Source organism: Harmonia axyridis, chromosome 2 (assembly GCF_914767665.1).
Source record: "Harmonia axyridis chromosome 2, icHarAxyr1.1, whole genome shotgun sequence".
Classification (NCBI taxonomy): domain Eukaryota; kingdom Metazoa; phylum Arthropoda; class Insecta; order Coleoptera; family Coccinellidae; genus Harmonia; species Harmonia axyridis.
Window position 1 is genome coordinate 63453911 of NC_059502.1, and position 13089 is coordinate 63466999.

Sequence of the window (13089 nt, forward strand, 5' to 3'; positions counted from 1 at the left end):
GGTTGTGATGAAGTTAGATTTTCTCATCAATCAGGCTTTATTTTGGTGAAATCTTAATCTTTATTATTATTGCATTAAAACTTTGGTAACAAAGAAAGTTGTCGAGCGTCCAAATACTCCCTTCACTGTGCTCACCTAGCATCTATTCTTGAATAATCCATATTCTCGAAAAGTCTATATTCCCGTGAAATTCATAATCAGTCTTGGCTGGCTAATGTACCTTTGTGAATTGAAATTTCTCACGATCAGATATAATATTCAGTTAGGCATACCTCCATATAAAATATTATAGTATAATTCTTGTAAATAGTTCGCAACTAAGTAGATATAACCATGAGAAATTTACTCTTTCTCCATTTAAAAAAATTTAAACTTCTGGGTTCATGAAATAAAAAGTTTGAGTTTTGACTAAGTTAATCAATAAACATATTCTTCGTTATTGTTGGAAAATGAAATATCAATAACTTGACAATGTATTTATTTCGGAAAAGAGGAATAGTCAACCTTTCTACATATTTCCAATAATTATTTAAAATAGCGCAAACATATAATACCAATATATTAAATCTATAATAGAATATTCCAATTTCAACAAATATGGAAATCTTAGTACCTCTGAAAAATCGTTCATAATAATAAATCTTTATCAATTCTAATATATTAATTTTTAGATTAATAATCTCTCAAATAGTCATGTTACACTAGGCACTATTTATGCAAAAATTATTTCTTTAGTTAATCAAACATAACTCTTGAATATTTATGCAAATGACTAATAATTGAATTTATATAGTACGGCAGAAGTTACTCTCCAGAAATAACTTAATTTTATATAATATAATATATAAATATTTTAGTAGATACATAATTTACAATTTTCATTTCAATTCTTTTAAATAAAAATATATAAAATTGCAAAAATAAAATTTTGAACAATTTATATCCAGTTCAACCAACTGTTGTATTCTGATATCTCAAATAGGTTGTGATTGGAATTTGGACATCATACATCAAATAGTTTTACCATTATCCCTTGATGCACTCGTCGTTGATAAAATACTTTATCCAGAAAATCATCTTCACTGTCCCGATTTCCCATATGAAATTGTTTGGCTGTAGGTTTTTATTGTCCTCGTGACGCTGCAATGAGAAATATATAAATAAAACTACAAATAACACTCAATATTACTAAAACTCTATTCAAAGAAGATAACCACTAAACCACTTCTAGTAGTTTCTAGTTCTATAAGTAATTTAATTTTCAATTTTCCTATAACAATTCATAATTTGAGAACTAATAACCACATACTTAGCCCCAGTAATTGGATCCACTTCTTCTACAGTTGTTTCAGTATAATTCGGCTGATCTTGTTGATAAAAATCTTCTAAAAAGACAGTACAAGAGTTAAGGCATTCATATAAACGGATTCATATCTGCCAAGGTTCGGTGAAAATATGAGTCTCAATTCTAATTAAGTATCGCAATTTCTGAGGCTCAATAGATACCAACCATTTTATAACGTAGGCTAATTGAGTTCGATTAAAGATAAGATAATAAAACTAGTAGGTTCTAATAAAGCAACAAAATATTAGTACTAATATCACACCAGAGACAATGCATAGAAATTGAACAATCAAGAAACGTTATTAGAAAAATATATCACAGTTCAAAATTATTTGACTGGTTTCAGATACACCCAATGTTTATTTCAAAATTTTCTTTTAATTGCATTAATTCTCAAATTTTGGTCAGCCACAGCAAATTGTTATGTCTCTCAGTGTAGATGCTATTTGTTAATAAAAAAAAACTATTTGAAAATAATTAGCTTCTTCCTAATTGTGATTAGAAACTAATATCTTCACAGGAACCTCTAACAGTTAAGTAAAATTCAAACTAATAAATAATTGTGAGCAAAACATGCTTAAAACTTCTGTATGTAAAATATTATCCACGCTAACAAGCATTCAAGCATAAAAGCTTTAAAATTTGCTGTGAAGCACTTTTTTTCATACAGAAATTGGTATGTTAGGAATAAAGCCTAAGTATTAAGATGTTAAATCATCATGCCTCATTTTAAAATTTTATGCAGAGTAAGCTAAGCTAAAATGATTGTATCATGCTTCTTTAGTTTAAGATTTGAAAAATGAACATACATTTTTTTTAAGATTCAAGCATACTGATGAGAAAGTGAATTTTATTTCATCTTTAATACTCACTGGGACATTATCCCTATATAATATCGTCTTTTTTCTCAGTAGTTTGAAGTTATAAATATGAATTCAGGCACATTCTAAAAAAACTCTTTCGAATTGCTATTCAAATATTGATAAATTAGGTCATGTTAGGTGAATTCAGATCACTGAAGGAGAGCATTAGATTATTAAACTACATAATGAAATGAAATGTGTCCAATTACATTGTTTAGGATCAAAATTCTATACGAGTAAATCATAATAGCAGTGAATTTCTTCGAATCGAATGCTATTACCTATTTAAAAATCAAGGAGTTAAAGTTTGTTGAAATAAAGATAAAAGATATATTTGCAATGATTTTTACCTATAAAACTGAGAAAACCATTGAGGGTTATCTTAACAAAGTTGCTAAACAAAACTGTTTTTCCTATGAAAGCAATTCTACTCATATTCAAGTAAGTATATATTTTTTCATACTATACGTAAGTATAAATTATTTCAACTTGATACATTTAGGATATTAGAATTTTCGAAAATGAATAATTAATTGAGTTAGCAACCGCATTGCAAACCAAGGGAGCTAAATGGGAAGCCTTTGGAAAATAAATGAAAATAAGAGTACCTGTATTCCCGAATGAATAAAACTATGTGTTTGAAATGAAAAAATTCGCAAGTTATTAGAATGAGTCGAAATATATACATATTTAATGATTCATCTTGCGCTTACTAGATACACTACTATTCATATTACACTGGACGAATAAAGGGTAACTGCGTTTTTGACATACTTATGCGGACTATAAATATCAAAAATGTCTGTTTATTGTTCAGTAATTATCAAATTCCGTTAGTCTAAAAATAGGGAATATGATTTTGATCAAAACATCTGTTAATTTGGACTAAAAAACATATTTAATTCCCTCAGTAGAGAGTGAGATTTCTATTCCACAGAAATCCAACGACAAATATACTAACTGACAAAGAAACTGCAACACCCAGAAGGAGCTGTTTAAATTTAATTTTTTTTTGGTAAAACATAGATAGTATGGCAAGGATTATATGACTGAAATTTGGAGAAAAAGACGAAGGGTTTACCATTTTTTCTAATAAATTTTTTAATAATGTGTTTGTCCACCGCGATTATCTATACACTGCCCAACACGTCTCGGTATTGTTTTAAAAAATTCTAGTTTCATTATTTTCAGTCCAGTGTAAGTATGTCACGGTAGTGTATGCAGCCAAGTCAATCTGTATTGAGTCTCGTGATTGTATTTTTATAGGGAATCGATTTAAATGAACATGGGATATTAATAAAATCAAATATTGCATACCATATAGTCAAGATTGTGCAAGTAGTGCCAACACGATCATGCTGGTTGCCAATGCAACAAGTGACCATACTAGAGGGGTAAGTACATGCCATGTCTTTAGGGTCTTTTGTGATGCTAGGCAAAACATTAGGTTAAACGAGAAACATTACAAATTCAAACACAATCAACAATTAAATCACTCAACAACGCTACTTCGTAAATGAAATCTCAAATTGTAGTTAGTGTGGAGAGATTTAAAAAATAGCTTAAAATTAAAAATTGAAGAAAATGAGAAAGTGTAGCATGCATAGATCTATTTCTATCTACAAATAAAATTAGTTCATCGAATCAAACTCATCATAATAATATTTGTTTTCTCGAGTTTTATTAGAATTATGATTTGAAATATTTACTTAATTTAGAAATATTTTCGAATAATTATCAGCACAAATTGAACCAACGAATTAACTAAGTGACACAAATAAATGAATCATATTATCAATATCACATTGAAGATGACAGGTAGAAATTTTGTAGGAGTTAATTTTGTGAGCCCTTATATCCTATCAGAAATCCAACTGGAACAATTTTCACAATATTGAAAGGGGGTTTTCATTCTTATGAAACGACAAGTTCTCATACAGGTGTTTATGCATAGTTTCTAAAATGCAGCTTGCTGAAAATCGAAGAAAATCCACTAATATAGGGTGTTTCTTTTCGAGGTATATAACTTTAAGTTGGCATTACTGTTCAATATGGCGACCGATTTAACAGCTGTCAAGTGATTTATTCTCAGTTTGGTTTGGCAACGCTTGCAAATAGTGCAATTTTATTTCGAAAATAATGGTTCTGTGCGGAATACGTATCGCGCACTACGTCCATTTCATTTTGTTTAGCGATGAAGCACACTTCTGGTTGAATGGCTACGTCAACAAACGAAACTGCCGCATTTGGAGTGAAGCTAATCCTCAAGTGTATGTCGAAACACCGTTACATCCAGAAAAACTGACTGTTTGGTGCGCTTTATCGGCTGGTGAAATCATTGGTCCGTACTTCTTCAAAAACGATGATGGCCAGAACGTTACAGTCAATGGTGATCGGTATAGAGCCATGATTACTAACTTTTTCATTCCTGAATTGAACAACCATGATGTCAGGAGCTGTTATTCCAACAAGACGGCGCAACATGTCACACAGCTCGTGCCACAATCGATTTATTGAAAGACACGTTTGGTGACCGCCTGATTTCACGTTTTCGACTTGTGAATTGGCCTCCAAGATCTTGTGATTTAACACCGCTAGACTACTTTCTGTGGGGCTATGTAAAGTCATTGCTCTATGCGGATAAGCCACAAACCCTTGACCATTTGAAAGACAACATTCGCCGTATTATTGCGGATATACGGCCACAAATTTTGGAAAAAGTCATCGAAAATTGGACGTCCAGATTGGACTACATCCGAGCCAGCCGTGGCGGTCATATGCCAGAAATCATATTTAAAATGTAATGCCACAAGATTATCTTGCGGATAAATAAAATTCATGTCAATCGAATAATCCATCGTTGTTTTATTGCAATTTAAAGTTCTATAGATCTAAAAAAAACACCCTTTAGTTTTGAGATACAGCAAGGTATTCTTTTATTTTTTTGTTAATAATTTGATAAAAATGATAATTTCATTGGTAATTTTTTTCATTGCATATCTCGAAAAAATCGATAATTAAATTTGTGTGGAATAGATTTTATTTTTGAAAAACTCAGCATTTATGAAACTTCAATGAAATGTTAATGCTGTAATTTCTTAAAGAATACACTATCAGATCTGCAACGTTTCAGATGAATCAAAATAAATAAGATCAAAATAAAAAGATTATTTGATGCGATTTAAATATGTCACTTAGTAAAATTCAACGTTGTAGAACAGAGAAAACATATTGCAGCTAGGCTTCTATTCTACTCAAAAGTATCAATCATCAAATTTACGTCAATATTGTTAAGAAAGCGCTAGTAAAATGGAAGCTGAATGAATAGTTACGAGGAATCACATACCTGATTCGTCCTCACTCAATTCGGCTCCCTCTTCATGGAGTGCAACGTCCGATCCGCTAGAACTTCCTACCCCTCCCCTTCTCAACACTCCTTTCAAAGGTGGACTCATATGACTGTCATCTTCAGAGTCCGAACCCATGGTACTGCTCTTGGTGGAAACCAAAGAAATCGGCGACGTTATGGTTTCAGTTATTCTGGTCTCCTCGAAGGTAATCGGGGATACTACAGTCGTTTCCGTTTTCAACACTGGTATCTTACTTTTAGGAAGTATTTCCGTAGTCTCTACAAACTGATGGTTCAATAACTCATCGGGCAATTCGCCTTCTTTCGTTGTTATTCGAGTGACTGTTGTTTTTACGATGGGATCTGTAACTACAGTTGTTTGAACTATTTCTTTGCCTTGATCGTCCCAATTGAAATCTTGGGATAGCTTGACGAACTCTTTCAGGGGGTCCTTAGAATGTTTCTTGATCGTTTTCACTTTACCATCTTTCGTACTGATCGGTATCCGACTGAGCAAGTCGTTCTCAGGCGACGAACAGTCTTGTTTCCTTTCCAACAAACCGATGGGTTCTGAAGTATGCTCCCTTATATTGATCGGAATCGATTCTTCGGAAGACGGGGTAGATCCTACAGGATCACTCGTTATAGAATATATTTCTTTCTGAATGAAGGTTACATCCTCGGGAAGGTTTTTACTGGTAGGTAGAGGACTAGACGCCTCGTTCTCTAAAAATTTAAAAGCTTCCTCGCTTTTTTCTTGAGCGTTGGAAATGGAATCTTCCTTCAAGCTTTCCAAGTTATCCAAAGTATCCTCGGTTGCATTCTTCATATCGTCTTCATCTGATTTCTCTTCGAAATTGTATTTCATATCATTCACTGTGTCTTCTGCTTGTTTGATCACTTCAGATAGCTGTTGTTCGACTTCGTTTCTCAAATTATCCTGGTCATCAGCTTCGTTCTTCTTCGGAGACTTTGTGGTGATACTGTCCAAATCGATGACTTTAGAAACATGATCGTCTTTACGACTAGGTATGATAATGTCGTCATCTGGTAGGAAATCATTTCGCTCTTGATGGAGGAAAGTCAACGTGTCTCCTACATTTTTTTTGAGGACTTCTATCGGGTCCATGATTACAGATTTCTTAGGGGTGGAACAGAAAACTGGTTCCTCCTGGTTTATTCCTTGGGAAAAATTGAAAACTACTGAGTTTGCCTTCAAAGCCATCGCTAAGGAAGAATGCAATCTCCAAAAGAATACTCGACTATGCTAAACCAAGAAGAAGCTAATTCCTTCACCGGATGCATGAAATCTACTACTTCTACAGGAAATAAGTGTCGAAATCCAAGCAAAAATATTAAAATGGGCATGAATTATTAGGAACAATTATAACTTAAACTTTGGAGCAAAATTTTGGCCGAAACAGCGGAATATAATGGCTCTATTACATTTAATATTCTATCGGATGCCCCACTTTTATGATTGAATGATTAATAATGATGAGCATTAAAAAACTTGCAAATAATTTCATATAAAGAGGGGAATCCTCTTCATTTGTTAGATGTTAAAAAATCGATTGAAAACTTACTTTCAACTTCATGCCCTGCATGTTTATGATGGTTGAAATCGGCAGGACTGGGAGGTGGAGTGTTGGCATTGTAATCTTCATTTCGGTTCTTTCCTGCAGGTGTGGATTTCAGTTGATCGGTTTTGATTTTGAAAATTTTTCTATTAGCATTCGGTGAATCCATTCCATTATCCACAATTTCCATATTCACATAGCCATTCGTTTCACTGTCAGTTTTCTTGATTGCATAGGTCTCAACTTCTGAAAATAAACGCGACAATAAAAGATTATTATTTGAATGAAGAAATATCAAATTCAAAAAAGGATACGATAAATTACTTTTGAAATTAGAAATCGACGGGTGGAAGGATTTTCCTTAATATTTCCTCGTACAAGAATTATTTTCGAGACCATCCTAAGAACAGCAGAGATGAAAACTCTCAGGACAATTACAGGAAAAACTATAAGTAACAGAGTGAGAAACAGCGATATTAGATAGTTGTAAAGTGTAAAATATATTGAGGTGGGGAAGGAAGAGAAAAAGATATTGGCGAAGCCACGTAGAAACAATGGACCACAACAGATTAACATATATCGCTAAGGACCGGAAACCATCAAGTAGACGACCATTAGGAAGACCACCCAAACGATGGAAATATAGCAGGAGTTATATCTCCAAAGAAGCCACAACCCACTGAAGCGACCTTCATAATAAACACACCTGAAGGTCTAATAGAAGAAGAAGAAGCACCTTCGTTCATCATTATTCAAAATTTATATCATGCACAAGTTGAAAGACCAAATATAGTACAAGTGATAATTGTGTGTAGTGAACAACGAGGTTTAAAACGACTCCTAGCACATGAGAGCGACAAATTGGTGCAAAGAGGTTTTCAAAAACGATACTTTTTGAAGGAGTAAAAAAATCTTAATTTTTTTTATCCACTTATTTTTGAGCAATTGTTCCTCAAACATGAACACTGATAACTTACTGATTGCAGACAGATCTGTCATAAGAGCGCATGGAACTCTCAAAATCGGGAAAATAATCAGAAGGCTCGATTTTCTTGGTGCAGAATATTTCGAATACACTGCGCAAAAAAATTAACGCACATTATGAAAATCTCAAATTTATTCTACAACTGAAGGTGTTCTCAATGATAATTATTTTTATCAGAATTATGCATGCAGATGTTATCCACTTTCAACGTTTTTCTTCAATACAGATGTTTTTTCTCAGCAGGAATAAAAAAAGATGAGATTATCAGATTTTGAATGTATTGGCTCCATTCTGAAATCAGTTGTTCTCGATCAATTCTAGTGATCAATAGTTTTTCTTTCGTTTGATTTTCTACACTCGATCGCTATGCAACGCGAAACACGCAATTTGACCCAAGAGGAATGTGCCCAAGCTGTAGTTTTGCGAGAAGAAGGGTGGACATACACAATAATTACAGAAAGGTTTGGAGTTTCTCATACAAGTGTGTCCAGAATGTCGCAGCGATTCAGGAAGACAGGTATGAATGTCCGAGGACCAGGACAGGGTAGACCACTGGTAACAACTGCCATTCAAGAACGTTACTTGAGAGTTTCTTCGTTGAGACAACGGTTTGCAATCGCTCGCCTCCTTAAAAAGCAGGTTGAGCAAACTCATGGGGTGCAAATTAGCACTCTGACAATAAGAAATCGCCTCAGAGAATATGATTTAAGGCCTCGTGTCGCGACAAGAGGCCCAGCTCTTACCCCAGCCCATCGAAGGGCGCGTTTGGATTTTGCGAGAGAGCATATCCATTGGGAGGCCAATTGGGTAAGAGTTTTCTTCACAGATGAGTCTAGATTCTGCCTCTCCCATTGTGATCGACGTTCCCTTGTATATAGACGTCCACATGAAAGATATGCTCAGTGCAATTTCCTAAATACTACTGGTTTCGGGGGAGGATCGATTATGGTATGGGGTGAAATATCTTTGACTGCTCGTACAGACCTAGTGGTCGTTGATAATGGAGCTATGAATGCTGATAGGTATATAAGGAACACTCTTGACGAGCATGTAGTGCCATTTGCCCCATAAATTGGTGAAAATTTCATTTTTATGGACGATAATGCCAGACCCCATCGTGCGCGCATCGTTCAGGAGTACCTTGAAGAGGTTGAAGTCTCTCGAATGGAATGGCCAGCAAGAAGTCCAGATCTCAATCCGATTGAGCAGGTTTGGGACAACCTCGATAGAAGGCTGAGAAGTTCAGAAAATCATCCAGCTACTCTTAATTACTTAGCAATCCAACTCAGAGAAATCTGGGAAGGATTAGATCAGAACATTTTAAGATCACTCATTTTGAGTATGAACCGTCGTTGCCGAGCTGTAATTAACGCAATGGGTAGAAATACCAAGTATTAAATCACTTATCATCATTCCAGTATTTTGAAATTTATTTATTTCTCTTCTTTCACATAAGATTCGGTGAAATCCTGAATTTTTCTTCCATTTAATGTGTCTTGTTTCGTTCAAAACCTTCCCGAGAGAACATAAAAAATAAGTTATAAAGTCAATGTAGAGTTAACTTTCATTAAAATTGAGATTTTCAGAATGTTCGTTAATTTTTTTGCGCAGTGTATTTCAAAGATTCAATGAGGACTCACCTGACTTTTCACTCCTATCTAAATCATCATAAATACTAATTCCTTCTAGCTTCGCTGACCCTAAGGTGCCGTCTCTTTTCAGTGATGAATCCCTCGAGCCAATATCTTCGCGAAGGGCGTCGAAACCAGACTGATCCAACCTCACTTTGGCCAAGGCCCTCTCCATATCGTCCGTTACTAATTCCACATTGCAAATGCATTGGTCGATCACATCTTGTCTGCCTATTTTTCTCAGAGCTACTTCCAGTTGGTTTCCTGTGGCTTTATTGGCCTTCTGTCTCAGCCACAATCTGAACATTATCATCGCTTGCTGCGGTTTATTTTCGGGGTATTCTTGTTTTATTATTTCGATATCTGAAGGTGGTATGTCGAGTTCTGCAGCTAATTTCTCCCAGTCCTCATCGAGAAGATTGCAGATGTCGGAAAGTTTGAAGTCGGCTCTGTGTATCGTATCTGGTTTACCTGAGGAGACATTTTGAATTACAAATTACGAAAGTGATTATAACGTCTGTGAGATAAATATAAGAAAACAGTTTTACGGCGTGCAGACAAATTTTTCAATTCTGGAAAAAGATCCTCGTTAGCTCAGTTGGTAGAGCGACGGACTAGTGATTCGGAGGTTGCGGGTTCGAATCCCGCCCGGGAGGTTCTTTTTCCAGAATTGAAAAATTTGTCAGCACACCGTAAAACTATTTTCTTATTACAAATTACAATCAGCTGAATAGTAGCTATCTAAGGAGAATCTGACAAATATACTGATCCACAAGAGTTAGGGATATCGTATTCAATCGTTTCAATTTTCGAGAAAATCGCTGTAAAATCATTTAAAACTTGAATCGATCCAATAAAATCAGTATATGACATTTCGTCAATCTGGTCGCCTTTTTTCTGAAGTTTGGTTCTTTGCATATGCTTCATGATTGTTCTTATTTCGAAATGGAGTCAGTTTATCAATGGCTTCGATTTGAAACGAGTTTTCTGAAAATGCCAAGATGTAATGAATGTGAATAATAATTCACAATTAGTACAGGCTCATTGAAAGGATATTCAACAAATTCCCGTTTCTATCTCAGAAGAGGGAACGCAAACAAAGTCGTTGTCACCCCTCACATTTATTAGGCATTAAATCCTTCATCCTGGCTTAAGATAAACACCCCAGGGTGGTTGGCACTGTCGATATCCCACAATAAAACAACTAGGGTCAAATTTCAAGAGAATTGGACAGGATGTCAAAGCAATAAAATTTAGTCGCAAAAACTCTAGGGAGGTTTAAATGGCCCAAAACTTCGAACAAAAAAATCTGTCCTATTCGGAGGGACCACCAACGGTGGTGCGCCCATAATGGTTCCCACAATGGCGGTGTTAACGGTACAACCCCATGTCAATAGAACATAACATGGGGTGGAACCAATAATCTAGGTACATAAGGACAATCACTCTGATTGGACGAAAGAAAAAAAAGATAGACGCTTAGAAAAATTTGGTAGAAGGAGGGTGACGATTATTCAACGATAAAAACAACAGTTTTCAATTCGGTAGTCAGTTAGAAGTTAGGGTCAGGGAGTTAGAATTAAAGTTAGAGTTCAAGTGGAAGATCGGGTTCGGTTCGGAAGTTGGGACCAAGAGGGCAATTCGGCCCTGAGTTAAAGTTCGATTCTAAGTTGAATAAGTTCAAGTCGGTTTGCGGGAACGGTTTCAGGAAAGGTACAAATAGGGAATTTGTTGAAAGGTTTATTTGAACAGTGATTGTGATATCCAGGGTAAGGATATTCAATTTAATCTTATATATATTGTTTGATGATTTTTCTCCTTATAAGAGATTTACCAAAATAGTCCAAGATTGTCGAAGGTTATAATTTTTTTCTTATTTACTCTTGAGGTGTTTGCCATAGGCTAGTAATGTGCAAATTTTATTGATTGTATTATTTTTCATTAATTATTTCAATCCATTTTTAAACTTTGTTATCCAAAATACTTGGTCTCATTCAGTGAAACACCTCCTCGAAAAAGATCAAATATAAGACTTATCCTAGTGCATAAGCCGGACGCACGAAAGATTCTTTCATAAAAGAGAAATTGTGTTAATTTCAACTATACTGGCCAGAACTATAGAAAGCCGCTCTTCTAATAAGTTCCTTTTTAAACATTAACACCCAACTACAGGCCAGTTTATTACAAAGACGTAAATTAACAAACGCTGAGGCTAATAGGTTGTTGTAGCGGAAAGGCTCCAAGTCAGCCAAAGTGTGATATCTCGACTTTGGAATAGGTTCAGGGAGACAGGTTCCATGTTGGAAAAACCAAGGCTTGGTGGGCGACGAAAAACAACACCTGATCAGGATCGTTTCATCACCGTTTCGGCGAGAAGAAACCCCACATCTACGTATGGAATGCTACGGAATACTCTTCAAAATGCTGATGGGGTCCAAGTTTCCATCGGAACCATCAGACGACGTTTGAGAGAAGTGAATCTAGGTTCTAGACGTTCATTAAGAGGAGTTCCATTAACCCGTGATCATAAGCGTCAAAGACTGGAATGGGCAAGGCAAGATATCAATTGGAACCATCATTGGCGTAGTGTCCTTTTCACTGATGAATCCAGATATGGACGATTTTCAAATTCTCGAAGAATGAAGGTATGGACAATCCAACGCCTACCCCTTAATCGTCGCTATGTCCAAGAAGTCCATCCATTCCGAGGGGGTAGTGTTATAGTATGGGCCGGGATATGTTTCAACGGGCGCGAAGATCTACAAATTTGTCCTGGGAATATGACCGCCTTACACTATAGGGAGCATGTCATTGACAATGTTGTGCCAAATTTTCAGGCTGCTATTGGTGAAACTTTTCAAATTCTAGACGATAACGATAGACCGCACCGTGCAGCCATAGTTGAGAATGCGCGCGAGGAGCTTGGTATTCCACATTTTCTAATTCCTCCGCACTCACCAGATTGGCATTGCATAGAACATGCATGGGATATGCTCCTAAGAAGATTAGATAATTATCAACCTACCCCAGAATCCTTAAATGATCTGAGAAAGCTTCTGCCCCGTTTATAGAACCAAATTCCTCAAGAAATGTTCAACAACCTCGTGTGTAGTATGCAAACAAGATGTCAAGCTGTTATTGATGCCCGCGGAGGCCATACATTGTATTGATAGTCTTAAAATGCCTGACTCCTCTGAGAATAAAATTTCGTTATTTTACTCAATTTTTCTTAACCACCCTGTATACGCTGCAGACCTACAGGCTAAAATTAGTTTTATTTCCTGCAACTTGAAAGCATATTAATATGAATTTTCATCACAAAAATCTCATTTAAAT

The 13089-nt window shown here is 35.4% G+C and overlaps 1 protein-coding gene across 14 annotated transcripts in view; it reads right to left on the reverse strand.

Moving 5' to 3' along the window:
- Window positions 1-461: 461 nt before the first annotated feature.
- The window catches only part of LOC123673496 (ankyrin-2-like), a 121201-nt gene continuing 108573 nt past the window's right edge, over window positions 462-13089 (reverse strand). For 3 of the 14 annotated variants that reach the window (XM_045608005.1, XM_045608002.1, XM_045608008.1), the window contains 5 exons: window positions 9763-10224; window positions 7144-7383; window positions 5555-6739; window positions 1310-1385; window positions 462-1140 (listed from right to left, as the gene is read on the reverse strand). In XM_045608005.1, the coding sequence (XP_045463961.1) occupies window positions 1080-1140; window positions 1310-1385; window positions 5555-6739; window positions 7144-7383; window positions 9763-10224 (2024 nt within the window). In that variant the 3' untranslated portion in view covers window positions 462-1079. Of the gene's footprint in view, window positions 1141-1309; window positions 1386-3525; window positions 3640-5554; window positions 6740-7143; window positions 7384-9762; window positions 10225-13089 lie in introns of all 14 variants that reach the window. The other 11 variants (XM_045608012.1, XM_045608009.1, XM_045608006.1 and 8 more) reach the window with 8 other exon arrangements.